Below are 27,856 nucleotides of genomic sequence, written 5' to 3' on the forward strand. Positions count from 1 at the left end.
TGTTAAGTAGTATTTGTTTAATGGAAACTGGAGGCTGTAGTAAAACTGAAAATATAATGATGCAGCATGTATAAATTAGTTTAATATAAAAAAACTGAAAGTTGTCCTAGTGCTGCAGTAAATTCCAGACTAGTTGTGCTGCTGTCCCTTTATGCCATCACTTGTATTGCTGGGACCTTTCCAGTTGTGCTGTGTTGTGTAAAAAAATGCTTAATGGAAAAGCACAAGCAAAGTTACTTTGAGACACAGAGGATACATAATTGCTCTTGTAAATATAGTTTGCATGTCTGCTGTATGTGTATATTCAAAAGATTAAGCTGTATACATTTACAGCATCTTCAGACAGCACTTGCACGTATGCTCTTTGGAGGTAATACAGTTTTGAAAACAAATGTCTGTGACTTATAGCCTAATAAAACCAGTGTACTCTAGTTATATTTCAAGGTGTGGTCAGTTATAAAACTTACCTTTCAAACTTTTTTTCCATAAGGTCAGCTCCTGCCAACAGTGTTCAAATCTCACGCGTGGGGAATTTTGCATACTCTGCTGGAAATGTTTAGCTATCGGATGCATCACATCCAGCCTCATTACAGAGTCCAGCTCCTTAGCCATCTTCATTCCTTGGCTGCTGTGCCACAAACTAATCAGAACCAGCTCCATCTCTGGTGAGTGATGTTTGCCATATTTGTCCATAAACACAGATTCCTTCTTCTTCTTGTAGAAAGCTTCATGAGAGCTGTTTAAATGGCACTTCCCAGTCTTACTTCTGTGACTGACTTGTTCTGGGGTGTCTCAGCAGGGTGTGTTTCAGCAGTACAGTTGGATGTTAGTAGTAGTGCTCTGCAGAGATGCAAGAGGTAGTGTCTTACACACACGTGGCAGCAGTGTCATGGGTTAGCACACAGGACAGTTCTTGGACAGAACTGTCATATCCAAGAAGTGCTTCTTGTAGATAAAGGGCAATGCCTGCTACTTGTAATCAGTGCTTGGCTTGTCTGACAGTGAGACTGTGTTTACTTCCTTCTGTAGAGGAAGATTAATTCCATTACAAGAGTTAAGTTGGTTTAACTTAATTTTTATGTAAGTTTGATTTTCAGTCAGGTCAGAGGATTAATCTGGTTCACTCTGCATCTGAAGGAGTTTCTGCAAAGCAATGGTGACTGTACGTGAACCTGAGTGGAGTCCCTCCTATGGTGTGTGTAGCCTAAAACAGTGGCTAATTTGAATACAAGAAAGGTGACAAAGCTGGTTAGAGAAGGTCTAGAGAGGTTATGCAGGTAATTCTAGGCAAAAGCTTTGAGTTTACCTTACTGTTAACAAAGTTGAAGAGCATGAGATTCAGTTTCTATGTAGAATCTGGGGCTTGTTGTCAAAAAGTTGGGGAAAATAGTGTGCATTGACTCTTAGAGTACAATAAATCTTGTGGGAGTATGTGAGACAGAGTAACTTCATTGCTACCAGTTCATATAGACAAAATTAATTATACAGTAAATTCATAGATTCATAGAATGGTTTGGGTTGGAAGGGACCTTAAAGTTGATTTAGTTCCAACTCTGTTGTGGGCAGGGACACCTTCCACTGGATCAGGCTTCTCAGTTTCATAGTCTTAATTGAAATTGCCTAATTGCTTATCCTTTACCAAGCATGAAGAAACCATTAACACAAGTTTCTCCTTAAATTCAAGGCCTTGATGTCTTTATTGACCTCAGTCTTGTTCTGTCACTTCATCTGTAAAATACAGATGTTCGTCAATTGTAATGAGCACTGCATTGCAACTAGAATAAACTAAACTATGGCTTTGGCATTTCAAAGACCATGTTATAAAAATTCTTCCAATGACTTCAAACTACCTGGTGTGAAAAGTGCTTCCAGGTAAAGCCCTGGAAATTAAAATGCTTTTAATCAAAAGTTATACTTCCTCAGCTTCCTAATTTCTTTAATAAGGACAATTTAGTGCTGTATACTTGAAGATAGTAGTTAGCTTTGAAGCTTCCTATGTATTATTCATGCTGTTTTATTTTGGTTTTGCATATATTTATTTATATTATCTTCCTTAGATGAAGATGTGCAAAAAATAATAAGGGGGCACTAAATTGGAGATACTTGAGGCTCTTTATCAGGGTCTCTACATTTGGAATTTTTGCTAAATCTACTTTTGAGTGCTTTATTTGAAAATAAGATGCTGAAATTTTTGATAAATATATTAAACAGCAGAAAAAGTGAACTTTTTCAAAAGGTTAAGAACATAATTTCTAAAACAAAATGTTTCTGTATTATTTGAAGTAGTAAATGGAGGAAAAAAGTAGCTATTTTTGGAATCCTGGAAGCATCAGCATAAGTATTCCTTGCTAACTGGACTGTTTCCTTCTTTTAGTGTTGAGAGTACTGCTCTAAGACTTATCACAGCGTTGGGCAGCTCAGAAGTCCAACCGCAGTTCACACGTTTCCTCAATGATCCCAAAACAGTTCTTTCAGCAGAATCAGAAGAACTCAACAGGGCTTTGATCTTAACTCTGGCAAGGGCAACACATGTGACAGGTAATAGCAGTACATCCCAGTAAAAGCTGTAGTCAAACCATTTCTCTAAAGTACAGTTCAAAAGAATGTCATAGTAATGACCTAATCATAAAACATATCCCATGCACTTCTGGTTTTGAAAAAAAAGTGTAATTTTAATTTCTAACTACTTGTTCTTAGGCAAAAAGCTATTACTGAAGAGACAATGAGATATTCTCAAAAAGTTTATTCAGAGGTACACTGTGACACTAGGGTCTAGAGGTTATTTTGTGTCATATTTTGAGTTTCATTTTTTTAAATCTAAATGCTCGGAATGATACATGCTATTTAAATAGCATGAAATACAGCAACTGTGCTGATCATGCAGGAGCCACCCCCTCTATAGCTTGCCTTTAAGAAAAAGTAGTCTGAATGTTGAGTTTCTTTTTTGGGGAAGAGACAAAAGGAAGCTTTCGTTGTGTCTTTTGAAGTTTTAACAGTGTGCAGTGACATGGATCAGGTTTTTGTTAGATTTGAAGGAGATGTTTTCTCTCTCCTTTTTTATGGTTCTAGTCTGCAGACACACTGGAGAGTTAGAGCAACTGATTCACAAAGACTGGAGGTGGAGGTGATTTGAAAGGGAGAGAACTTCTATATGTTGATTTCTTTTTTATTTTTTAACCATTTCTCAACCTTTGATGAAATCAGCCCAAGGTTTGGGGGAATAAGGCTTTCATTTCTACAGCTTAATTGGGGCAGGTACTTCTGAGCATCCTTTTTGAAGCAGTATAAAATGACATCTGGCAATTTCACCATCATTATCTTCCTCAGAATTTTTTTCTAGAAGTCTAATCAGTTAATCAGCAGAAGCTTGTTTTACTGACATTACAGGAAATTAAATAAAAAATGTTAAAATCATGATTGCTTTATTTCTAGCTCAAACCTTATAAATAATTTTCTTATTGTTAATAGCATAAGAAAGATAATATCCAATGTCCTCTATAGCCGAATAAAGTTAAAGAAAAGGGCTGGGAGAAGTTGGACAAAAAAAGGAAACTGTTAGACTAGAAAAGCCTTGATGCATATGATGACAAAAGGAGCAATTCTAACACCATAAATCCATTTTCTAGACTTTTTCACAGGCTCTGATTCAATTCAGGGAACTTGGTGCAAGGACATACTGCAAACTATCATGAGTTTCACGCCTCATAACTGGGCATCACATACACTAAGCTGTTTTCCAGCTCCTCTGCAGGTAATAGTTTAAACCTGAAGACTTTACAATTGTAAATAACTGTGCATTTATTCTCTTAACAAGATCCTGTGCCTTTTGTGGGTTGGTGAGTCTTCCCCTCTCTAGACTGCGTTAATCTCAAGTCCCTAAAGAATACAGCATGATTATAATGTTGCTATTTCTTTAGAAATGTGTTAAGTATATTCCCCTAGAGTATTCTAAGGGGAATACCGATCAAACTTCTGATGCAAGGTAGATCAGATGGTTTAAAAAGTAAAAAATTAAAAAAGAAGTTGGAAAAGCCATTTTTTTCTTGTGGCAGTTTGTCGTGTAGCTTTGTTAGTGACAAAACAGTCACTGAGGTATCACAGTGAAATAACAACCCTCCCTGATAGGCTGTATGGTACAGGTGAGTAGGAACCCATACAGTGCTAAATCAGGCAAAATTTTCCTGTTCAAATGTTTTACTGTAGGCTCTCAGTCACAGCAAAGCCTGTTTTTTTCAGGTGTTCTTCAAGCAGAACAACGTGCCTCAGGAAAGCCGTTTTAATCTGAAGAAGAATGTGGAAGAAGAATACCGGAAGTGGAAGTCGATGACCAGTGAGAATGAAATAATCACACACTTCTCTGCTCAAGGTTCATCCCCGCTTTTCCTTTGTCTCCTGTGGAAGATGTTGTTAGACACTGATCACATTAATCAAATTGGTTACAGGTGAGCTTAAAAACATGTTATTTCAAAGTTACTACAGTAGCATCCTCAGTTCTGAGGACATAATTAATAATTAACAGCTTGTTCTTTTAATTAATTTGGAGCATGCGTAGCATGGTAAAAGAGAGTGGAGCTAGGTAGTAGCCAGTGTGCCGTAATAATTGTGCAGTGTCAGGATTGTTTCCACCATGCAGTGGTCTGCAGTGCATGTTTTCCCTGGTGAGAAACAAGGATGTGAGGTGCTTTGAATTAAGCAATTTACTTGTAATTGCAGTGTTTCAAGCAATTTGAAAGAGTAAATAGAAAATAAAAAGCATTAGTTTACTTAACATTTATACATGAATAAAGGACAAATATATCTTCAGAAAACAAATGTTGGATTAAGATGAAAATTCATTACAGAAGTGGTAATCGTCTGATTTTTTAACTTTGTTCCTGATAGAAATAGCATCAGTTTTAGCTGTGAAAAAGAGTTTTATTTCTTTTCAGTCCTTCCTAGGTCTGCTGAAACAGTATTTCTGATAGCATCTGTTACTCTAGCGTGCAGTGAGGAAATAGTTTATAATGCTATGACTATATTAAAGTGCATAGCATAGGAAAATAAAGTTGAGTTGCAGAAGGTTGTCCTCAGAGATGTATAAGTACAATTATATAAATAAAGCATGGGTTCTGAGCAGAATACCACAGAGTAAATTGGTGAACTTGAAGCATTTCTCCTAAATAGTATTTCAACTTGGGAGTTCTCGGTATTTTTTGCTTTGCTTTGGCATTTACTTCAGTAATTTAATAAAAGGAGGGAATTTTGTCTTTTTTTTTTGTTCAAGACAATTGTGTTAAAAACTGCTTATTCATATAAGAGCTATAAATAGACCAGTTAGGAATGTGTAAGGAACTGTAACAATTTCTTGTTGCCTTTTTTTTCCTTCCCTACTAGAGTGTTAGAAAGAATTGGGGCCAGAGCTCTGGTGGCACATGTCAGGACATTTGCAGATTTTTTGGTGTATGAATTCTCTACATCTGCAGGAGGACAGCAGCTCAATAAATGTATTGAGATTCTCAATGACATGGTGTGGAAATACAATATTGTAACACTGGATAGGTTGATACTCTGTTTGGTAAGTACCACTTCAGAAGATAAGATGACAGCTCATGCAGTCTGCTTTCTGATTCATTTTTAGTAGCGATCTTTTAAAAAACGATTGGTCTTAAATAATGACTATTTGCAAAGTTAATAATCAAGAAAATAGTAATTATTTCTTTAAGCAACACTCTTACAGTTCTCTGAGTCTTCAGAGAAACATTTCTTGGTTATTCAATGGCAACCATTGAACTGATATTATTAAATGTTGTGACTGGTGGTTTGAGTCTCTGACCTCAGAGCCATGCAGTTATCTGGGCTCTGCAGAGGGATGTGGACAGGCTGCATCAATGGCTGACGCCAGTCATCTGAAGTTCAGCAAGGCCAGGTGCTGGGTCCTGCACTTGAGTCACAGCCCGTGCCGTGCTACAGGCTGGGCAGTTCTGGGCCTCTCACCACAAGGCAGACATTGAGCATGTCCAGAGAAGGGCAGCAGAGCTGGTGGAGGGTCTGGAGCACCAGTCCTATGAGGAGCAGCTGAGGGAGCTGGGGGTGTTTAACCTGGAGAAAAGGAGGCTCAGAGGAGACCTTATTGCTCATACAGCTGTCTGAAAGGAGGGTGTAGCCAGGTGGATGTCTGCCTCTTCTCCCATAAGAAGTGACAGGCAATAGGACAAGAGGAAACAGCATCAAGTTACGCTGGATTGGATATTAAGAAAAATACCTCCACTGAAAGAGTTGTAAAGTGTTGGGACAGGCTGCCCAAGGATGTGGTTGAGTCACCGTCCTTGGAGATACTTAAAAAATGTATAAGTGCAGCACTTCAGGATATGGTTTAGTGGCACTGCTGAATTAATGGTTGTACTCAATGATCTTAAAGGTCTTTTCTACCCTAAATGGTTTATGGTTGTGTGATTCCTGCAGCCTTAAAAAGTAGCTAGGATATGACATGCTATTAATTCATTCACAGGCATATGGAAAATCTTGTACCCATTTGAGTGTGCTTTCTTTCATCATAGTAAGACAGAAATGGCATTCTCTTGCTTTTCATGTTATCCTATAAAATAAAGCTGTACTCACCTAGAGAGAACTACATTTGCATTAAGTGATTGTCCTCTATATTTAATTTTAAATCTCATCTTAATGTAAAGCTGGTTGTTTGAATTGTAGTTTGGTTTTCAGACTGAAGTCAAATCATGTCAGAGTGGCCAGAGGTTAAAAGCAATCTTAACTTCATTGTCACTTAATTAGTTATTTTCAGTAAGACAGCTTACAGGTAAGAGTAAGCTAGAATTCCTTCAGAAAGTGCTGGGAAGTTTGTAAGACCTTCTGCCCATGGAACAGAAAATGAGATAGGGATTGAACCTGCCTCTCTTTTATGGCTTCACTTGAAAAAAGACTATGTATGCAGTGTGAATTTGTGTGCAGATGTAGCAAATTTGGCTGCCATGTTTTGGGGCTGTAGAGCAGACCACAGTGTCAACTGTAATTTCATGTTGTCTAATCTGTTTCACTTAAGGCTATGCGTAGTCATGAAGGAAATGAAGCTCAAGTTTGTTACTTCATAATCCAATTGCTCTTACTGAAGCCTAATGATTTCAGAAACAGAGTGAGTGATTTTGTGAAGGAGAATTCTCCGGAACACTGGCTGCAGAATGACTGGCATACAAAGCATATGAGTTACCACAAGGTATCACAACTAATAATATTCTTTTATTGTAATAATTTCTGTGGAATTGATATCAGCCATGATCTACAGGGCAGCGTTATCAATTTTTGGACTTGCCTAATAAGCTGTAATTCATTTGGGCTAGTATGAAAATAATAAATCATGTATGTAATGATTTTGAAAATATAATGCAGTAATATTAAAAAACAGGAGTAGCTTAAGAATTGGGTGGATGTTCATTCTTGTTCATCTAAATCAAGCAATTTTATAATCTTGCTTATACTGAAATTCACTTAAAACAGTTTTTGTGTACAGGGAGAAGTTTTTTTCTGATATTTTATGACTGTACCAATATTACAGTCATAAAATGACAGTATATTATTTTCTGATGTTTTATTACTTTAACCAAATGTTAAACCTACATTTTCTTCTAATTATTAAAGCTTCTTCCATCTTCTTTGTGACTAGAACATGATAGCTTGATGTGTTAGGGAAGAGACTTGCTGAGATTTTAATGCTCCTGTAGACATACTGGTTCCTGCTGACTAGAAAAGGATGTGCCAATGAGCTGTTCTGTCAAAAAATAAACAGTGAGATAGAACAGATAAAACAAGCTGTCATGTAGCTCAATACATGCCATCTAGTTTGATCCAGGAGCTGTTTGGTCTGTATTAGCCCTCTGACTTGGCTGTACAATGTTTTGACCGTGCCTAACTAAAAGTGTAAGGGTAGCAGGGAAGTGATCTGACGTGGCTGCACAGTCACTACACCGAACCTGGCATATAGAAATTTCAGTCACTGGTAAAACATAAGTTCAGCCCTCAGCAGTGCCCATCTATTATTTGAGTACACTACAGTTCTTTCCAAGGGAATTATTACATTCATCCTATTTCTAGTCTTCTAATTCAGCAAATGATGCAGAAAGTTCCAGTAGTGCTTATTTCCCCTGGGTTTTCTCTTCAAATTCATGACAAAGGACACTTCACCACTGGCTGCTTTCAGCTTTGCTTTGGGATTCCTAATGTTCTCTTATGTCCATTTTGAGTGGTGGTGACCCTTTGTTCTGGATTTTTTTTTGAGGATGTTTTAATAATCCATTTAAGTCAGAGTTCAGTTTTCTTCAGTAAGTTTACAGTAAGCTTCACTGAATTCAAATGTGATAAAGAGGGTTCTGAAGTGTCTTTTTAAAGCAATGTAAATGCTGAATGTTTAATCCATTACTTATGAAGGAGGAGATTTTGATTTTGTTGGGTTTCTTTTCTTCCAGAAATACCCTGAAAAGCTGTATTTTGAAGGTTTGGCCGAGCAGGTGAATCCCCCAGTTCAGATCCAGCCCCAGTACTTGCCAATTTATTTTGGAAATGTATGCCTGCGCTTTCTGCCAGTGTTTGACATTGTAATTCATCGATTTCTGGAATTGCTTCCAGTGTCCAAATCACTAGAAACTTTATTGGATCATCTGGGAGGTTTATACAAATTCCATGGTAAGTTATCCATGAACACAGTCAGATAGATTCCTGTTATGATCATTATGTCCTCTTCACCTCTTTCATTCATAACGTTTGTGTATTAGCACAGCAGTGTCTTATTCCTTTCCTGTTTTCTAAGCCCTGTGTGCATTTACACAGAGATATGCGTTTCCTATTTAGTGAATTTCAGCTTACTAACAGTGAACTTGTTTTTACTCAGGTATCTCTTGCTAATTCATGCTTCCTTCACAGCTTTCCCTTCCATTCCCTTCTAGTAGTAAATAGTTAGACCTGTGTCCTAACAAACTTTCTCTTATCAAACCTGAAACAATTGCAAAGCAGCTCCTCTCTCTGTTCTTACTTAAGATTCAAATAACTTGACCTGATACTTGAATACTTTTAGAAATGCGCTTTAATATCTTTTATAGGTGTCATTGCTATGTTACGCTCAGACAATTTACAATTGTCTTTTTTTACTACGACTTCGTACCTGGATTCTTCTTATCTAATACCTTGTATATGAAGAGATGATTTAATCAGTTTACTTACAATTATATTAATGTTACCATTAAGTTGTGAACTGTTAGTAATACTGACCCTCTTGGTTCAACTTCTTTTGTTCTGCACAAACACTAAAGTATATACAAGACAAAAGAAAATTAGTTTTGTAGAGTATGTTGTAATAAAGAACGTGAATCAATTCCATATGTGCTGTTTTAAAATAAATGCAAGTTAGTCTTGCAGAGCTCTTGATTTTAGTTTTGCTTGCCACAGATAGTGATGCTGGAAGTTATTTCTGGCTTTTATTGTTTTCCCTTTCTCCTTGGCAGACCGACCAGTGACCTACCTGTACAACACTCTTCACTATTATGAGGGGCATTTGAGAGAGCGCACAAACCTCAAGAGAAAACTTGTTCATTCCATAATTGGCTCTCTCAAAGATAATCGTCCACCAGGCTGGTGTCTGAGTGATACTTACCTCAAATGTGCCATGAATCCTCGAGAAGAGAACCCATGGGTTCCTGATGACGCTTACTATTGCAAGCTTATTGGAAGACTAGTGGACAATATCCTTTAAAAGTTTACTTTAAGTAAGCTGTGACAATGTCTGACAGCTTCATTTCATCAAAGTAAGAATTTCCATTTCTTCCAAGATTCCAAACAGGGATGTGCTGCCCTAGTAGGCATCTTAAAAAGATATGGTGAAAGTGAAGTACCGTACAGCTGTATAAATATTTCGCTGTTTAGGCATCACTTAGAAATGCAATTACTGATGTTTATGCTTTCTGAATTGAATTTTGATTGTCAAAAAAATAAGCTTTTTGCAAAGTGTGAGTTTTAAAGAATTTTCCAAAAATGAGATTGCTATTACTGTTTTCTAGTGACATTTATTACTATTACTGAGAATAAAATATTGAGACCTGTGCCATATTTAAGGTGTGGAAATAGCTGGAAAATTAGAGAATAGGAATCTTCTTGGACTTTGGCTTCTTTCTGGAGCAGCTTTACAAGAGTTGACCAATCTTCAGGGTGTTACAAATTCTTTCATTCCTTCTCCTGAACTTCCCTTTCTTAATTGTGTAACTTGAAAGAAGTCTATTTGGTGTCTCCCAAGAAAGCTAAAGTTATATAAACCCCTGATTTTATGCAAGTGTTAACTCTGGAGAACATTTCTGTACGTATTTCAGATAAATCAGTCTTGTTTGGGAAAGTGGAATATTTCCAGAGACTAAGCTGATGCTCCTTTTGCATAAACTGTTTCCCTAGAAGTCTGCTAGAAGATCTTGCAGAGAGGCAAATTATTGGTTTCTGATTATGAGCATATAAAATTGCTATTATTTATATTTTCTCCTCTTGGAAGCACACAGTGAACGAGATGGTTGGTGTTTTTTCCACCTCTTAATCAGGAAAGTTTATCCTTTGCATGGCTTTGTATGTGTAATATATTTATAGCTATATATTCATGCAGTCCTCCAATGATTATCAGTATCTTATATACATATTTCTGTATGTCTGTCTTTTTAATGAAATGTGATTGTTCAACTTGTTTTCACTAATTTTCAGTTCAGTTTAGTATGAGGTATATGCATCTGTTTTTAATGACTATGCTGCTTATGCTTGTCTGTGTTGGGGCAGCTTTTTTTTCCTTAACCATTGCCACCTATGGCAGGCAAATCCCCTGGTCCATTTCCAAACTGTGACTGGAGATTCAATGAATTTCCTAACCCAGCTGCCCATGCTCTGCACGTTACCTGTGTTGAGCTCATGGCTCTGGCTGTTCCAGGGAAGGAGGTGGGCAATGCTCTGCTGAATGTTGTGCTGAAGAGGTATGTTGGCTTTCTGAAATGGTTTTCTGCAATATATCATAGATAATTAGAGATTGCTAAGGTAGTCTCTGATACTAAATTTCTTATTAAAAAAAAAAGTGGACATAGGTAACATTTTATATATAAAGTATTTTTGGATGACAAACAAGGTGACAGGGATCAAGCACAAAAATCATGTGTTAGATTCCTGTGTTGTAGTGGATTGTGTGCTTCAGAAACAGTTGACATGGCACAGTGCACATAAAAGTTAGAGGGAAGACATCATGCAGGCAAAGGTCTTATCCATTGGGCTCAGCAGGAAGGCCTGGACAAAGTCTGTTATTCTTTGAGCTGTGCTGAGAGGAGTACAGTTGATACTACAGCATCTTTGAGTGCAAAGAAAGGGACAGGAATCACTGGCAGGACTCTGAACCTTCCTGATGCTGATGTAGATCAGAGGTACTTTGAAAGAATGGTGTGCCAAAGCTGACCTTTTGTCATGATGCATTGAATTTGATCTGTAGCTGCTTCTTAAGCAACCACTGAAAAAACTGTGGTCAGAGGCAGGACCTGATATTCTTGTAGCCATTCAGTTGATGTTACTGAGCAATGACAAGCTGGAATTGCTTGGGTAAACCCTCATTTGGCTTAGTAATATATTATTGTTAGCTCTGTTTGGGGCATATGAAGGTAAGGAGTCAATAAAGGGACTAAAGCTTAAGGAAGGAAGTTTGAAGCCTTTGAAGGAAACCTGCTGCTAATGCAAAACACACCTGCATAAAGTTTTGCACACAACATCCCAATAGCATTTATACCATCTTTTGGCTATGTAAATACCTGTATGTGTCTTGTAGTTCTCTCAAAGTGACAAACATTCTTGGTGTAAGTACATCTGGTCTGTAGATTCATGAGCAGCACAACTTGCAGTTGAGTACTTTGAAGCTTTAGTTTTCTTTTTCTTTGTCTCTAGTCAGCCCCTGGTGCCAAGAGAGAACATCACGGCTTGGATGAATGCAATTGGACTGATTATCACAGCCTTACCAGTGAGTCAGTATGTTATACTTTTAAATAAATTACTCTTCCATGAAACATTTATCATCTCTCTAGAATTCATTGTAAAAACCTACGGCTAACATCTGTAGATTCCACAGCAAGCTATTCACAAGGCTGCATGCATGTTTGAGAAAAATCTACTCCTCTAGCATAGAAAAATTGATCAGGTGTTTTGTTTTTCTATCATATTTTGAGGCTGGGATGAAAAGAAGTAAATCACTCTTGCTTAACTATTTAGTTAAATGCCTTATGTATGGTATTGAGAACTGGAGCTATGTAATAGGAAGATTTATAAAGGTTCTAATGCAAAGTTATTTTTCAATTATTGCTTTCCCTTTCACATCCTGTAGTTCTTAACCATGTAAATGAGATGTGGCTGAGATTGCAAAAGGAAATGTCTGCAGTACTGCAGTTTGTGTATCAGTAGAAACTTTGATATTCTGAATATCATGGCTCTTGGTACTTGACAAAGACTGCCTGAGTAATTTTGATCTTGCCATATGTGTTGCTTATATGTGTCACAGCTTGTGACCTCTCTTCTCCAAAAAATAGTTCCTCTTCTTGGAGGGAAGCCAGCATGAATTTAATCCTTATTACTTTTATAATGCTACTTACTCTTCCTGTTTCATCTCCTTGTTTCTTCATCTATATTCTTTGTCTTTTGTACCTTTTTTATTTCCTGTTTCCATCTCGATTTTTTGTCTGTTTGTCCTTTCACTCAGAAAACTAGATAATTCTAAGACCTCTTTCACTAAGGCTTTTTGCTTTGTCTTTGCTTCTTTTATAGACCTTTATATCAGACAATTAAATAATTAAATCTGTGACATATGTCTTTATAATGCCACACCCTTGAGTGTGGCCATACCCACTAACATAGATGCTTTCTGTACCATGCATCTTAAATTTTCATCTTCGTGGTTATCAACTACCATTTCAAAACCATGTGACATTTATAACAGTTTCCTATATACATATGCTTATGTATCTATATATATACACATTTTAGAAATGCCATAATAGCAGAAAAAGCTAAGGAAGCAGTGTCTTAGGTGATGTTCTTTTTATAAACAATTCTGAATTTTTGGGTTTGTTCTGTTGTTTTGGTTTTTTCCCCCAGGAACCATACTGGATTGTTCTCCATGATTGCATTGTGAATGTCATCAACAGTCCCAGCTTGACATCAGAGACAGAGTGGGTTGGTTACCCATTCCAGCTGTTTGACTTCACAGCGTGTCACCAGTCTTACTCTGAGATGAGTTGTAGCTACACTTTGGCTTTGGCACATGCAGTCTGGCATCATTCCAGCATTGGACAGCTTTCTCTCATTCCTAAGTAGGTGCAATGATATTTGATAATGCAATTTGTCTTTTAAATTCCACACATAATGTGGATAACAAAGGTCTACCTATAGCACTTATACCAGTGAATAAATATGTACAGGGGAGCTCTAAGACTTGCCAGATGGATCATAAGGTTTTTTCCAGCTCCCTCTTCCATTGACATAACTCTGGTTGTCTGTAGGCTTTAGGGCTGTCATGTAGTGTGACTGCCTTTAATAAGCCTTTTTAAATCTATATTAGCTTTTATGCTTTTGTTAATTTAATTTTTTCTTAAAAATGTCTACAGCATGGACTGTAGAATGTTCCTAAAGCATCTGCAACTGTAACAGTAAATACTGTTCCTAATTCTAGAGCTGCCCTATTTCGAATAGCTCATTTCCAGACGCACGCTGGTTTTTTTCCTGAAATAAAGGTCTAAATCTGTGAGGGAGACTGTGATGTTTTGACTACAATTTGGTACAGGTGAAAGAAATAAAGAACCCCAAATAACCAAACAGCTGATGTAGTACATGTCTTGACATACTGCAGGTTCCTCACAGAAGCTTTGATACCCATTGTGAAAACAGAGTTCCAGTTGCTCTATGTTTACCACCTTGTTGGCCCTTTCCTGCAACGGTTCCAGCAGGAGAGGACACGGTGCATGATAGAGGTAAAGTCTGGCTCATGGTTTGCTGTATACTGTGTAGATTCTTTTACTTTTGCAATTAACTCATGAATCAGAATGGGATAGAAATCTGTAATAGATATTCAGAATTAAGTTCTATACAGATTAAACAGTAATTGCAAGGATTTGAGTTACTGAGTTGGTATTCACCTTACCCTGTTAACTGAAATCCTGTTAGATAAAACACCTAGTACATTTCTTTTTAAACAAAAAAGAAATAAACCCCCAGAAATATCAAGCAATAGATGCTTTCTTTGGCTCTCAAACTACTTGCAAAATATACTTCAGGCTTACTTCCTGGGAGCATGTAAGAGGTGAATTATGAGGATGGAGGAACATGAACTGTTTCTTACATTCATTTCAGTGTGGATAAGGTTAAGGGAGGAAAAAAGAGATGGAGCTCACCAGTAGGCAGATTAGCTGAAAAATGTCAGATATCAGAGACCCTGCTAGAAAGAAGAGCTTAACTTCAGAATCATTTGCTGAAGCATAATGGGATGGCTTAGACCTGTCCATTCTTCCATATAAGAAAGTAAATTGTTAGAAATCACAGCTACTTAAAAAGCAGCACATATTTCTTATATTGTTAATATAAAACGTTATTGGACCCATTTTTATTTGCCTTCTGTGTAAACAGATTGGAGTGGCATTTTATGAAATGCTCCTGAATGCAGATCGGTACAGCTCCCACCTGAACTACATGGATCCCATTTGTGATTTCTTGTATCATATGAAATACATGTTTACAGGTGACAGTGTGAAAGACCAAGTAAGTAAACAGTAGATATTGATACTTTAGTTACCTTTCTTCCCATATAATAATTTAATCTTTTTGTAGCAGTAGCAGTACAGGTAGCAGTACAACAAATTGCTAACAGTTGATTAGTGTCTGTATACAAAGTAGGAAGTTGGTGCGGGAAAAGCTTCAGATGGAGTGGATTAGATATCTCAGATTGCAAGATTAATTTATATGGTCTGAAATTTAAAATACAGCTTCAGGGTGCTTGAAATACTATTATTAGAGCTATTGCTAGAAATAAAGCTATTGGATATTTCATAACTTTTATTCATTTAAATCTATGTCTTGTAAGTTTTACTTAATTGCTTATTCAGTAGTGCAGCTTGACATGTGACAAAAGGAAGACTTCATTCGTGTTCAGTAAAAAATCATTCACTCAATTTATCTCTAGCTTATAACACTATGCACTTTTAAAAGTGTTTTACAAAGCTTTGGTGCACAAGTCTTACAGCAGGAAGGGTTTTTTTAATATTGGTTATCAAAAGAGGTCCAAAAGTTAGCATTTTAATTAAGTATTTATGTAAATACTACTATTTACTGTAACCTTTCCCATTTTCGTTGTGCTAGTGTGATGTTTGTGTACAGTAGTGGCATGTAAAAATGTGCCTGGTTTTTAGTGAATGCGTTTTTTTCTTTTTTTAAAACAGGTTGAGAAGATAATTTGTAACTTAAGACCAGCTCTGAAACTTCGGCTGCGCTTCATAACGCACATCAGCAAAATGGAGCAGGCAGCTGTTTCCCAGCAGCCTCTCAGCAATGGGTCCCCAGCACAGCAGCCCAGCCAAGTGCCCGTCAACGTGGCCTTGCCAGTGACCCAGTGAGATGAACTGCTGGGCTGACCTCGGTGTGAGGGCTCCCTGCTCTTACTGACTGAAGGGAAGCAGCATCTCATCTGAAATCTGGGATGCTTTATGAAAGGACTGAGAACCACACACAGACTTCTGCTTTGATTTTTTTGCATCATGAAGCTGCCTAGCTCTGTGCATGCCAGTCTTCTTAGCTATTTATGCTAGACGCTAGATAAGGGATATGTTGCCTTTCTCTGAAAGCACTGACTAAAGATACTCTGCAAGCAAATACATGGATTTATGAAGAGTTTACCATATTCTGCTCCCTATCCTGGGTTGAGTCATCTGGATTTTTCCTTTTTTCTGCCTGTGATATGAAAAGACACTCATTGTGTGTAAAACAGCCTTTTAAAATTTGGGTTCTGCCTTATTAAAAATTTATATTTTTTCATCCAACAGAAGAATTTAAATCCTTTTTGTCTTTTGGGAAGGCTGTTTAAACCCTTATCCAGAAACACTCCTAGACAGAGAGATTGCATCAATTTTATTGAGTTAACGACGACATCTTTCCAAAGACTAAGAATGAACCTTTGAAAATATTTGTAAATTTTGTGTGTACAGATTTCATTAAACACACCTCAGTGAGTTTGATGTAGTGTCAGTTACCAGACTGTTGGATTACACCCTGGAGGCTGTCTCCAATGAATCTATTGGAAGTCTGCATATTCACTTCAAGCTGTGCTGGTTCATATTTGATCTTTCCTGTTTGGGAAATGGTGTAGTTTTTATTAAATCAATCACATCAATTTTACTGATCTTACTACATTTTGGATTTGTATAGTATTCTGCTTTAGGGTTTATCTGTACTGGGCTCAGCAGGTTTTGATAACAGAATTGAAAGGCTGAATGTTTTGTAAATACTCATCTTTTTGGACAGATTTGTAATTAAAAAAACACCAGAGTTTAAAAGTCCATATTAGTATTGTTAAGTTTATTTCTTCTCTATACTCATGACCTTAAAAATAAGAATTGACCATAGCAAGGATACTTCCATGTCCCAGGTTCTCTATCAGCTTCGTGTTAATGACAGCTTTAACATGTTACAAATAGAGTCCAGATTAATAAACTCAGGTCTGACCTGATTTATATCTCTCTAAAAATTTACCAGTTATGGAAACAAGTTGGTGACTCGGTAGATGGGAGTTCTTTAGTCTGCTTTTTTGCTGTTCTTGTACTTGGATCCTAAATTCTGCCAAGAATAATTTGAGTAACAGAACTGTGAGTGCTCTTTAATGAACTTGCAGTCTGACAGAAAACCACATTTATGCTGATGCTTGCCAGTCACAAGTGATGTTCTCCAGGGCTCATTGTTGGGGCCAGTCCTGCTTGGTGTCTGTATCAGTAATCAGGACAAAGAGATTGAGGCCACTCTGAGTCAGGTCACAGGTGACACCAAGTTAGGGAGGAATGTTGACCTTCTGGAGGGCAGGATGGCTCTGCAGGGGCGTCTGGACAGGCTAGATCCATGGTCTGAAGCCAACTGTGTGAGGTTCAGTGCCCCATCCTGCACTTGGGTCACAACAATGGCTGCTACAGGCTGGAACAGAGTGGCTGGAAAGCTGCTCTGAAGAAAAGGACCTGGGGGTGCTGGTGACAGCAGCTGAGCATGAGCCAACTGTGCCCAGGTGGCCAAGGAGGCCAATAGCATCCTGGCCTGGATCAGGAGTAGTGTATCCTTCCCAGGACTCAGCAGGATACTGGGGGATACTACAGTATCAGCAGTACTTGGCACTGGGGAGGCCACAGCTCAGATCCTGTGTTTGATTCTGGGCCCCTCACTGCCACACAGACATTGAGGTTGTTAACTTGGACAAGGGGAGGCTCAGGGGAGACCTCATGGCTCTCTACGAGTGCTGGAAAGGAGGCTGTAGTGTGGTGGGGGTCGGTCTCTTCTCCCAAGTAACAAGACAAGAGGAAATTGTCTCAAGTTGTGCCAGGAGAGGTTTCAAGTCTCAAATTTGATATTAGGAAAAATTCCTTCGCTGGAGTGTTGTTCATGCACTGAAATACACCACTGAAGTGGGATCACCATCACTGGAAGTGTTTTAATAAGTTCATGGATATGGCACTTGGGGATGTGGTTTAGTGGTGAGCACACAGGTGCTTGGTCAAAGGTTGGACTTAAAAATCTTAAAGGTCTTTTTTACCCTTAATAATTCTATGATTCAGTGTTGTATTCTTTGATTCATCTTCTATTCCATTCCAGATTCAAGTCACTCTAATGCCATTGGGCTCCATTTTGACAACAAGAAAACAAATTGGTCAAATAGTTGGTCTCCAAAAATCCAGTGAACTGTTCTGTGCAGGCTTCCCAAAGGCTTTCTGGACAGACTCAAGAAGCAACATTTTGGTTCTGGGTTTGCAGACTTTTGTTGGCGGTGAGACTTCTCTTCCGTAAGCACTTTTTCGAGCACGTGAATCAAAAAGCCTGTAGAGTGTTATGTTGCTATTCTGTGTTCTAACTGTTCTTCTGAGCATCTTCCTGAATTGTCTTATTTCATATTGAAATAGTTTTTGTGCTTTATGTGGCACCCTGAGTATCCCTCTTAATGTTTAAACTAGCACCTGTTTTCAGTCACAGGGATTTCAGAGAGTGTACTGAGGAAGTTGGATAACTCATCAGCAGCAAATCCTGAAAGCTGTTGGAACTCATTAAATCTCCCTCATTGTGCTCTGTGTCTTTGCCACATGTGCAGTTACGTTAAGCTGACTTTGGAACACTGGTCTGGCACTATGGGGGTGGGATTTTTCTCAACTGGACCTTGCTTACCTAGTAGGATTAGGGATTTACATGTTCTATATGTTGCAAAATGCAAAGTAAGACCATTAGTTCTTCCCAGCATGCACACTTTTTCTCTGCAAAACTCACCAAGTTTCTGAAGGTGTTAACCCTCACTAGTTGGAATAAGGTATCTCTTCTGCAATAACCTACATTTGCATTTTCAGCAGCAGTACTGGTCTAAAAATCAATTCTTATTGACGCTTGCTATTTTAGTTAAACATCTTGCCCTTTAAAGTCCAGGTAACCAATTCCTAAAGTGATAGCACAGCAGGACAAAATTCTAGTGTAGTTTCAGACATATGTTTGTTATTGATTATGGCTGTCATATGGCTGAATTTTAAAGTTCAAACTATGTAAGGCAAAATTTGGCAGTCTGCTGAACTCAAAGTGGTTGAGAGTAGTGAGGAGTAATGCAAGTCTGAGGTTTGGGGTTTGACTTTTATAATCAATAAAGAAATCATGATTAAGAATGATGCTATGATTATAATGATAAATCTTACAATGATTTTAAGAATGGATGGAGAAGCACAGTGGTATCTCTCTGATTATGGCTAACAGCAGGTGCACAAGTGAATAAGTAGTGGGGTTGGATGGGAACCTCTCCATGTTGGCTTTCTGGATCCTGAGCCAGAGAAAGAATCCCTACTGTGCTTGTATTTGCTGAAGGAACAAAGGCACAGGGAAAGCCAAAAATATTCACCACCTTTTAGAACTGCAGATACATTACCCCTGCTTGGTTCACCTTCAGAAAAGGCTGCATGATTTCAGGTACAGCCTGCCAAGCCACAGATATCCATTTATTTCCTAAAAATCCTTCATGCTAAAAATCAAACTCAAGTACATGGTTCTTATCTGCTCCTTTTTTTTATTTTTGGTTATGAAATCTGGTAGCTGTTGAATGAATCAAGTGATTGGCTTTTATGAAAAAAAAATCTGAGACAATTCTGAAAGTCTAAAAATCTTTTAATTTTTTTGGAAGATTTTTGCAAATCCTATTCCTCTCTGGGGTCCTCCAGCAAGCTTTTGAGGAATATAAATAAAACATATTTCAAACATCAAGGACAGCAGTGTAATATGGCCTATATGTTCACATCTTAGATAAAAATGTTGGTAGATCCAAGGAAGATCTGAGTGTTCAGAATATGGTACTGTACTCAGAAACAGTTGAAGACCAGATTATATTTTTTGGAGAAATCTCCCTCTGGTGGCTAAAAAGGGAATTCAAATTTTTCCTGACCTAATTTTTTTTTCAGTCAGTCACATTTTTGATACTTTCAAGTCCTACTTAATCAATACTCTGTGAGTATTATGTCTCTTCCATAGTGGCTACCTGCAATTTGAAATACAAAACAAGGAAGAATTTCTTTTCAGGAAAAGGAATGAGATCTTGGGATTTCAATGAGGATCAATTGGGCAAGCCTTGGGCCATATTCCTGCGCTTCAGGTCATCCCATTGGCTTTTCTTGTTTTCACCTCGTAGTAGGTTTGGCTTTATTTTTCCTTCTGAAATTTCAATTCTTCTGTTTCTCTTCTGTCTCTTTGTTTCCCTTTCTTTCCTTATTTTAGGGATTTCAAAGAGAATAACTTGGGCAAGTTTTGGTCCTTTTCCCTGCAACACATTTTATGTCAGTACAATTGGTTGCAGTCACTCCATTTCAAATTTTCAGGATTTTTCAATTTCATTTTTGATGGACCATGTCTCCTTTCTGGAGGGTTTTTTCAACTCTGTCCTCTGATTTCAAGATTTCATTCATTTTCCTGGAAAGAAGAATTTCTTATATTGATGTAATCATTCTTATCATGTAATCATTCTTCTAATCATTTCAATTTAAAGAAATGTCTTTGTCAGAGGAGGTGAGATTGATCTTTTTTTTCTTGGTTTATCTTACTTTTTTTTTCCTTTCCCTCCCCCGTATATCTGTTCTGTATAAGCTCTCAGGAGCTGTGTTCAGCTCTGGTCCTTCACCTCGTTGGTGTTTCACACAGAGACTGCTCTATGACTTGGTGTGTGCATCTGATGTCAGATTCAATAGCAGTGAGTTGTTTCAAAGGTAAGCGGGCACCTTCCAATATTTTTCTCCTGAGATGTGAGAGAATCCTGGGTCCTGGTGAGAGGAAGGCAGTTGGTTGCTCTCAGCCATCAAAGGCAGAGGATCTATAGTTCTGTCCCAACCCTGCCTCAGCCTTGAGCAGGCCCAGGCTGCTTCACAGTTTAATTTTTAATTAAAAAGCTGAAAAGTCCCTCCGTCTGATTGCCCCCACATCAGTGCTACATGGGAAGTTCTTAAGCAACCCAGGTACTTTTGAATCAAAAGGCTTCAAAATACTGCATGAAGGAGGAGAGACAGAGGGGGGCCATGCAGGCAAAGGAAAAAACCGCATTATAAACTATTATTAAATAGTTCCTAGGTATATAATTTACATGTTGTGTGAGGCTCTGATCATATTGTTGTTCCAAAAAGAAATTGAAACTTTGATGTTTCAGATTTAAGGTAGGATTTCATTACTGATTTAGCTCAGCTTGGCCTACAATGAAACCAGCCTGCACATCCAGAAGAGCCATTGTCACAGTTACTGTCTCTCAGGTGCAATTCCTTCCTCACATGTACAAAACAACTTTGATATACTTTATCCTTTTATGGTCCTACTGATGGGACATAATATCTAGTGAGCTCTAGGGCATGTTAAATACTGCAAAACAAGCAAGGAGAGGACATGCGAGTGTCAATGAGTTATGTCTCACATCATTATAAACAGATGACAGGTGGCTACCAACAGTGAAAAATGAGCAGACAGAAAGCAGTCTGACAGTCCTGCATAACTTTTGTACTGAGGTGTCCTGTTCCACACTGATTTGAAGCCTGTATCTGTCATGACATCACCAGCAGGTATACTTAAAATTAGTAAAGTTCTACTGAAAGTTGCATAAAATAAAATTAGCATGTTCCGTGTGAAATGACAGCATAGCATTATCTGTATGATCTGTGAGGAGTTGAAAATTCAGTGGCAATTCCCACTGCATCTATAACCCAAGGCATGCAATTATTTAGTAAATATGTCAAAGTCAAGAGCACAAAACAAGGTCCTGAATGAGCCAGTCTCTGCCCTGGGGAACTTTCAACCTATAAATGACAGTGTGCAGAAAGAGAAAAATCATATACTTGAGGAAGAAAAGCTTTGTTGGGTTTTCCTATTAGAATATAAATTTTCCTGTGAGTGCTGCAAAAGCAGTATCTATGTGTGATATGTTTGAATGAATTTATGGAGGTGTTTGGTGAATGATGAAAGGCCTTAAAAGGTGAGGATGACATAACCATGGGAATGGAAAACTGTTAATGTTCTCTGAAGAGTTGTGAGGTTAAATTCTCTAAGAAAAATTCTCATAGGTTCTTTCCTTCCTTGATTCTGTTTCTGCTAAGATGTAATTTAGAAGAAAAGCTGAAGCTTATCACAATTAGTATCTTTTCTGTTTTGTGCTCATATTATCAAGCCCCAGCTGAACCAGCCTTTAAGGGCCCTGAGAGGAGTAATTACTCTCTTTTTTTGCTGTCTTTCTTTAAAAGGTTAGATAAAATGATTAAAGGAGTGTAGTTTGACTCCATGCATGATAGCAGAGCAGATTCTCATCTGCCTTCAGCAGGCACTGAGCGCCTTAAGCAGCAGCAGTGCTCAGACTACAGATAGAAAGAGGAAATTCAGAGTTGTATCCTCTCTACCACTGCATTGTTCTGTAGGTGAAACCATGTTAAACTACATGATAAAGAGTTCAGCTGCAGCACTCTCTTCTGCTTCTCCCTTCCCACCTATTCTATTCATTTGTGCCCCCAGTGACTCCTCTCCTCCCTAATTGCAGAACTACACTGTGAAAATTGAGATTGCTCTTCTCTTTTGGGAGTAAATTCTGTCTGGGATCCGGTGTGGGAGAAGCTGCATGAGCACCAGGGCCTGGAGGAAGAACAGCATCATGGGCATGTCCCAGCCTCATGAGCATCTCCCAGCCCCATGAGCATGTCCCAGCCTCCATGCCGCAGGAGGTGCAACATGTGATGGAGGTGCTGCTGGAGGGCTACACCCTGAGTGTGGACAAGGAATGTTTGGGCTACTCAGCAGCTTTTGCAGGGACAGTGTGGGGAAGCCCTGTGAGGCTGGAAAGGAAGTGTGGGTGCATTGCTGATCTAACCAAGCCACAGCACAGACTGGTGCTGGTGGAACTGCAGAGGACCAAGCCGACGCTGGTAATGGGTCCCTCAGCCTGCATGCACCCACGCTTTGGAAGTGCAGGTCACACATCAGCCATGTCACCTCCTCTTCTCTGATGGCTTTGTGCCTGTTTTCCTTATGAGAGCTTGCCTGGTGAATCAGATTTTTCCAGAGAAATTCTAGGAGAAGCTGTAAAGTCTTTACTGTCTCTTTACTACCTATGACCTCAGATTGAAATTTGTGATGCCTTGGAAGTACCATAGCCTTCCCAAGTACAGGACAGGATGGATTTCACGTCTCCTGCTACCTCCTGGCTGTTGGCCCATGCCCTGCTTGTCCCAAAGAGGAACATGGCTGTAGGTGCAGGGGAGAGGGTGCCGGGGGCTCACATGTTGCAGGTCAAGCTCAATTTTGACAGTGCACTACAAAGCCTTTCTGAGCCTTCCACATCTATAATCAAAGGAGCAACTGAGGGAAGCCTGAACAGCACCCAGATGCTGTCTGGAGTCCTGTGGGCCTCAAATTTAATATGTCAGAAGCACTGTATGTGCTGTACCTAACTGAAGAAGCAGCCTCAAATCAGATTATTTTATTATGTTATGGCACACAGCTGTCTATCTCCATTCTTCAGGTGGAGAATGTTAAACTCTCTTTTCACTAGGATAGGTAAAATTCCCACACTACAGATGGGAGAGAGCAGCCACCATAGTAATTTCATTTTAACTTCCCCTTTTTTCTTAATAAAAATGCATTCTCTAATATTTAGCGTCAGTTTTATATATTTTAATAGCTGCTTTTGACCTCTTTGAGGTTTGAGGTTTGGAGAAGCAAGCCAAAAGAAAGGAGTGAGATGAGATACTGTGGAAGGGTCTCATCCTGACCCTGAACAAAACTACTCATTTTCCCCATTCCCTGCCCTGGCCCCATTTCCCCAATCAACCTCTGTGTTAAGTTCAAAGTTCAAAGCAAAGACAATTATGAAAGTTCAACAAATGTCAATCCTGAAAGAAATATTTATAAAAACTCCTTCTCCTCCCACTATAAAAAATGTGGCTGAGAGTTTTCCATATTTTCCATGAAGCTCTGGGGGTTTCTGTGCAAAAGGAATGAACAGCCTTGAAGAAAGGTCACAGCCAATGGCAATTCAATCATTTGCAGCCTTACACACTCTGAGCAAAAGTGTTTCTATGTTGGTCTGACAGAAGCCAGAGATGCTGTTTGCCTGTCCCTTGGAAAGAGGAGCTCCAATTACTCCAGCTCACTGCTTCAACTTAACACTCATTTTGACACCTGCAACAGAGGTGAAGTTGCTCTAAGAAGGAATATGGGTTTTTTTCTTATCCACAGGAAAAACAAAATCACCAACCCAGCAGCAGCTGTTACTGCTTTCTTGTCCTTGAGCTTTTTTGCTGGGTAGCAATTGTTCTACTATTTTCTTAGATTGTCTTTTTGCAGTCTGTCATATGACTGAAATGCCACTTTAGCAGATTTTAAGAAATATGTGTTTCCATGACATACAATGCTGGGCAGCACCTCTTGAGTATCTGTGAAGGAAAAATGCATTCACAGATTGTGATTCATGTTGTTATTTATAATTTAGGTCAAGTTTTTTTTTTTTTCTCTCTCTTCCTTTATTCTTTTTCCCCCTCAACAGCTCCATTTTAAAGTGGATTTAGGCGTTTGCTTTAATAAGACGATAACCCTTGACAGATAACAAGTCTGTCACCCCTGCACTCTAGCAAGTCTTTCAGATTCCCTCTGAGATTTCCTTGGGGATTTTCCTATCTTTATTTTTTCACTTGGCACTTTCTGTAGGAAAATATTCACAAAATCAAGGCCAGAGGACTTCCGTGGTTCCCCACAGCATTGCTACATATCAGAGAAGAATTCCTGTGCTCCAGTGTTTGCGAGAAGCTCTGCCCCAGATGTGCGGCACAACTGAGCAAGCACATCTGGGGAGGGCTCTGCAGGGCAGGGACATGTGGAACCTTTCCATGCCTGTCCCCCAGGCTGCCCTGCATTCGGATCCTGCACCCCTGAGCTTTCTCCAGTGAGCAGCTGGAGAGATTCCAGAGCAGCCCATGGAGGGTGGCCCTATCATGCATGAGCCACTGCAATGCAGTCTCGTGGTTCTCTGCAGCCTCCATGCTGGCATTATCCCATTTCTTTCACTTTTCCAGGCTCCCACTCTCATTGCTGTCATCACAGATTTCCTCTGCAGAACCTCAGTGGCCAGAAACCACATCTTCCCCAGGATTCAACCTCCCCCAGCTCTGAGCTGCTCACCCCTGTGAGGATGGGAATCAGCCAAGAGCTGAGTACACATATTGCAAATAGTAGTAATCCTGTGGTGAAGACTTGACACTTTCTGTCTTTAGAAGAGGACAAGAGAAATTGTAACAATCAAGAAAATAATAGATTCATTAGCTATAATTTCTCTTCATTATTTTCAGAAAAAATATAAAAATCCCTTGAGAATTCTGGAAAAATGCAATGACCCATATTTGGCATGGAACTTTAATAGAAATTATTTCTTTCTTTGGTTTTTTTCCTCTCTCAGTCACTATAATATGTGAGTAGCTACGAACAGGATATTAGCCACCTGGAAAGGAATGTCACTATTTAATCTTATTTTCCATAGTTTTCTGAGAGATGCGCCATCACATGAGCTGTGGCAGCAGTCCAACCTCCAGCCTGCAAAGAGTTTTATTGAGTACATTGATGGTGCTCCCGCCTCTCTCAGAGGCAGTTTGGGCCACCTCTTTCTTCTTTTCAAAATGAGCACTCTTCACCAAAATGAAAATAACAGAGTGCTGTAATTATACTCTTTTTCTCCCAGTGTGTGGAATTAACACTGGAGAAGATGTTGGCTTGAGCACATTTCCAGCCAGTGTGCAAGCAGAAGCTGCAGCACTGCAAGCTGTGAAACACATTTATTTATGAACATTCCTGGTCTGGGCCTTACATTGGAAACTGTATGCAGAGTGTCCAAGCTGTCCTGCATAGGAGGCTTTTCTAATGTTGTATCCCAAAATACCAGTACAGCCCCTAGGACAGTCCTTGCTCCAGGCACCTCCCCAACGTTTGGGCTCATGGAAGAAAGTCTTGAAATGAAGAGACTGATCAGATGTCTGTTCCTTTGGGTCCTCTGTCAAGCTTCAGTGAAGCCCAGGGAAATCCTGTCATCTCTTCACTGGGATCTGGATCTGGGATTTGCCCTTCTCAGACTGGCACACACAGCTCAGTCACCAGGTTTACCTGCTGGGGTTGCTCAGCAGCTACTGAGTGAGGGTCCAAAGTAGGTTATGTGGCAGAAATGATTGATTGAAAGTTTTCCAAGTGTGCATTACATCAGCCTTAAACACTTAACCTGTGTTTCTATATAAACCTATTTTTTCCAGATTAAGGTGTTGGAACATACTGTATTCAGCTAACTCAAGGAAAATGCAGGATGGGTTGTTGTATGAATAAAAACAGAGATGGTCCCCTAGAGCATATGCAATGCTTCTGAAGTAGCATCCTGTGTCAACCCTGTCAGAGAAAAGAAAACCCTTTGAAGTCGATAGGGGACAATAAAAATCCAATTTCTATGATCTGTCAGCAAAATATTTCTTCTACTCGAGTAGATGCCACGCTAACAAAGCTTGTTTTAGCAAGCATTTCAGCATGCTTAATAAATTATAAAAGGCAGTTTGCAAATGGCACATTTCATTCGCAGTGACATAAATCCCAAACATTTTTCAGCAGTGTTACGAATTATATAAAGTGATTTATAGTTTTCCTTGGCATCAGTTGTCTATATTTTTCCCTGAAATTAGACAAACTAAAAGACAGAAAAGTAGGACAGCATTAAAAAAGCATTAGGATGAAACACTACAGAGAGGTAGTATCTGAGAAAATAAAGTATAAAATGCTGACAACCAAGGCTCATGGCTGAGGTATGGGAAGGAGCTGCAGGTTTGTTCTCCTTCTCTGACACAGTCTTCCCAAATGATCTTAAGCAAAGCTTTGGAATTCACTATTAAAACTTGGCAAATGATGCTTCCTCACATCCTGATTGGATCATGGAGACTGTAAAATATTTATGTACATAGCAGTAATTCAGGCCATGAGATGGCCATAGGAAAATAACAGGAAAAATCATGTAGTAACTGCTAAGTGCATCCTTCCCCTTGAGCCTGATACTGTCCTCTTTAGCTTCTGCAGAGGCTCTCAAACTTGTGCTCCTGTGCTGTCCCCACTGCCACTGTCAGCTGCCACTCTGGTTCTGCCTGCTAGAGAAAATTTTCTGTTGTCTGTGGTTTCTGAAATCATGCTTAAGTGCCCTGTTGGAATATTAGGCATCAAAATTCCAACAGTGCCCACACCGAATCTACCACATTTCAGGTAGGTCAAAATCTAAAATGACCATTAAGATGGAGGTGGGTTTTGTTTTCCTCTGAGGAAGAAGAGTAGAAAAAGTTTCAGATAGAGACCTAAGCGTTCAAAGGACAGGATCATATTTCTTTATGTATTTTTCACACACCCCTTGTTCATCAAAGTGAGTGACATTTCTGTGTGAAATCACTGTCCACAATCCTATTTATCACCTCCAGGACATGTCCCACCCTCTCCAGCCTCGGGCCATGACAAGAAACCCCACTCAGCCAGAGGAGATGCATGATGGCTCCCTCATTCTTGAGCTTTTCATCCTGCAGCCAGGTGACAGAGAGAACACAAAAAAATTAATGACAATATTTAATGGGAAGACTGTTGACAACCTCTCTACAGCTGAACAATTAAATTTATCCCTGCATTAACTTAGTCAAACCCCTCCAGAAAGAATTTGTCCAGAACACGAGTGAGAGCTTGTTTATAGCAGAGCTTGTTTTGCTCAGCCAGGCCAGTGTGTTAGAATGGTGCAATTCCATAGCTCATGTAGTGGATGATATATAATGCCCCTTGTTAGGCTCTTCCACCTTGCAGCAAGGTTGTTGTCCTTGTCCTTCCACTGTCCTTGTCCTTCCACGTGCTGTGCCAAGGTGCTTTTTAGCTTCTTTAATCTCATTGTTTATAAACTGGTAAAGCAGCAGCACAGCTACAAATAAGCAAAAATTGGACACTCATAATTTTCTCGGCTCTGTATTGAGCTGCTTTTTCTGTGAACAGCACTTCTGTGTTACTACTAGGAGTCCAGTGAGTAGGATGAACAAGGAGGCAGATATGAACT

The 27,856-nt window shown here is 39.1% G+C and overlaps 1 protein-coding gene across 3 annotated transcripts in view; it reads left to right on the top strand.

Moving 5' to 3' along the window:
- Positions 1-16,577, top strand: part of MED23 (mediator complex subunit 23) — a 38,557-nt gene extending 21,980 nt beyond the window's left edge. For 2 of the 3 annotated variants that reach the window (XM_059468014.1, XM_059468015.1), the window contains 14 exons: positions 491-665; positions 2,375-2,538; positions 3,627-3,751; positions 4,237-4,442; positions 5,374-5,554; positions 7,037-7,207; positions 8,454-8,670; positions 9,486-9,722; positions 10,817-10,982; positions 11,932-12,004; positions 13,132-13,346; positions 13,883-14,003; positions 14,656-14,787; positions 15,465-16,577. In XM_059468014.1, the coding sequence (XP_059323997.1) occupies positions 491-665; positions 2,375-2,538; positions 3,627-3,751; positions 4,237-4,442; positions 5,374-5,554; positions 7,037-7,207; positions 8,454-8,670; positions 9,486-9,722; positions 10,817-10,982; positions 11,932-12,004; positions 13,132-13,346; positions 13,883-14,003; positions 14,656-14,787; positions 15,465-15,638 (2,357 nt within the window). In that variant the 3' untranslated portion in view covers positions 15,639-16,577. Of the gene's footprint in view, positions 1-490; positions 666-2,374; positions 2,539-3,626; positions 3,752-4,236; positions 4,443-5,373; positions 5,555-7,036; positions 7,208-8,453; positions 8,671-9,485; positions 9,723-10,816; positions 10,983-11,931; positions 12,009-13,131; positions 13,347-13,882; positions 14,004-14,655; positions 14,788-15,464 lie in introns of those variants that run through there. The other variant, XR_009418046.1, reaches the window with a different exon arrangement.
- The last annotated feature ends 11,279 nt before the right edge of the window (positions 16,578-27,856 follow it).

The sequence above is a fragment of the Ammospiza nelsoni genome, chromosome 3 (genome assembly GCF_027579445.1).
Source record: "Ammospiza nelsoni isolate bAmmNel1 chromosome 3, bAmmNel1.pri, whole genome shotgun sequence".
NCBI lineage: Eukaryota > Metazoa > Chordata > Aves > Passeriformes > Passerellidae > Ammospiza > Ammospiza nelsoni.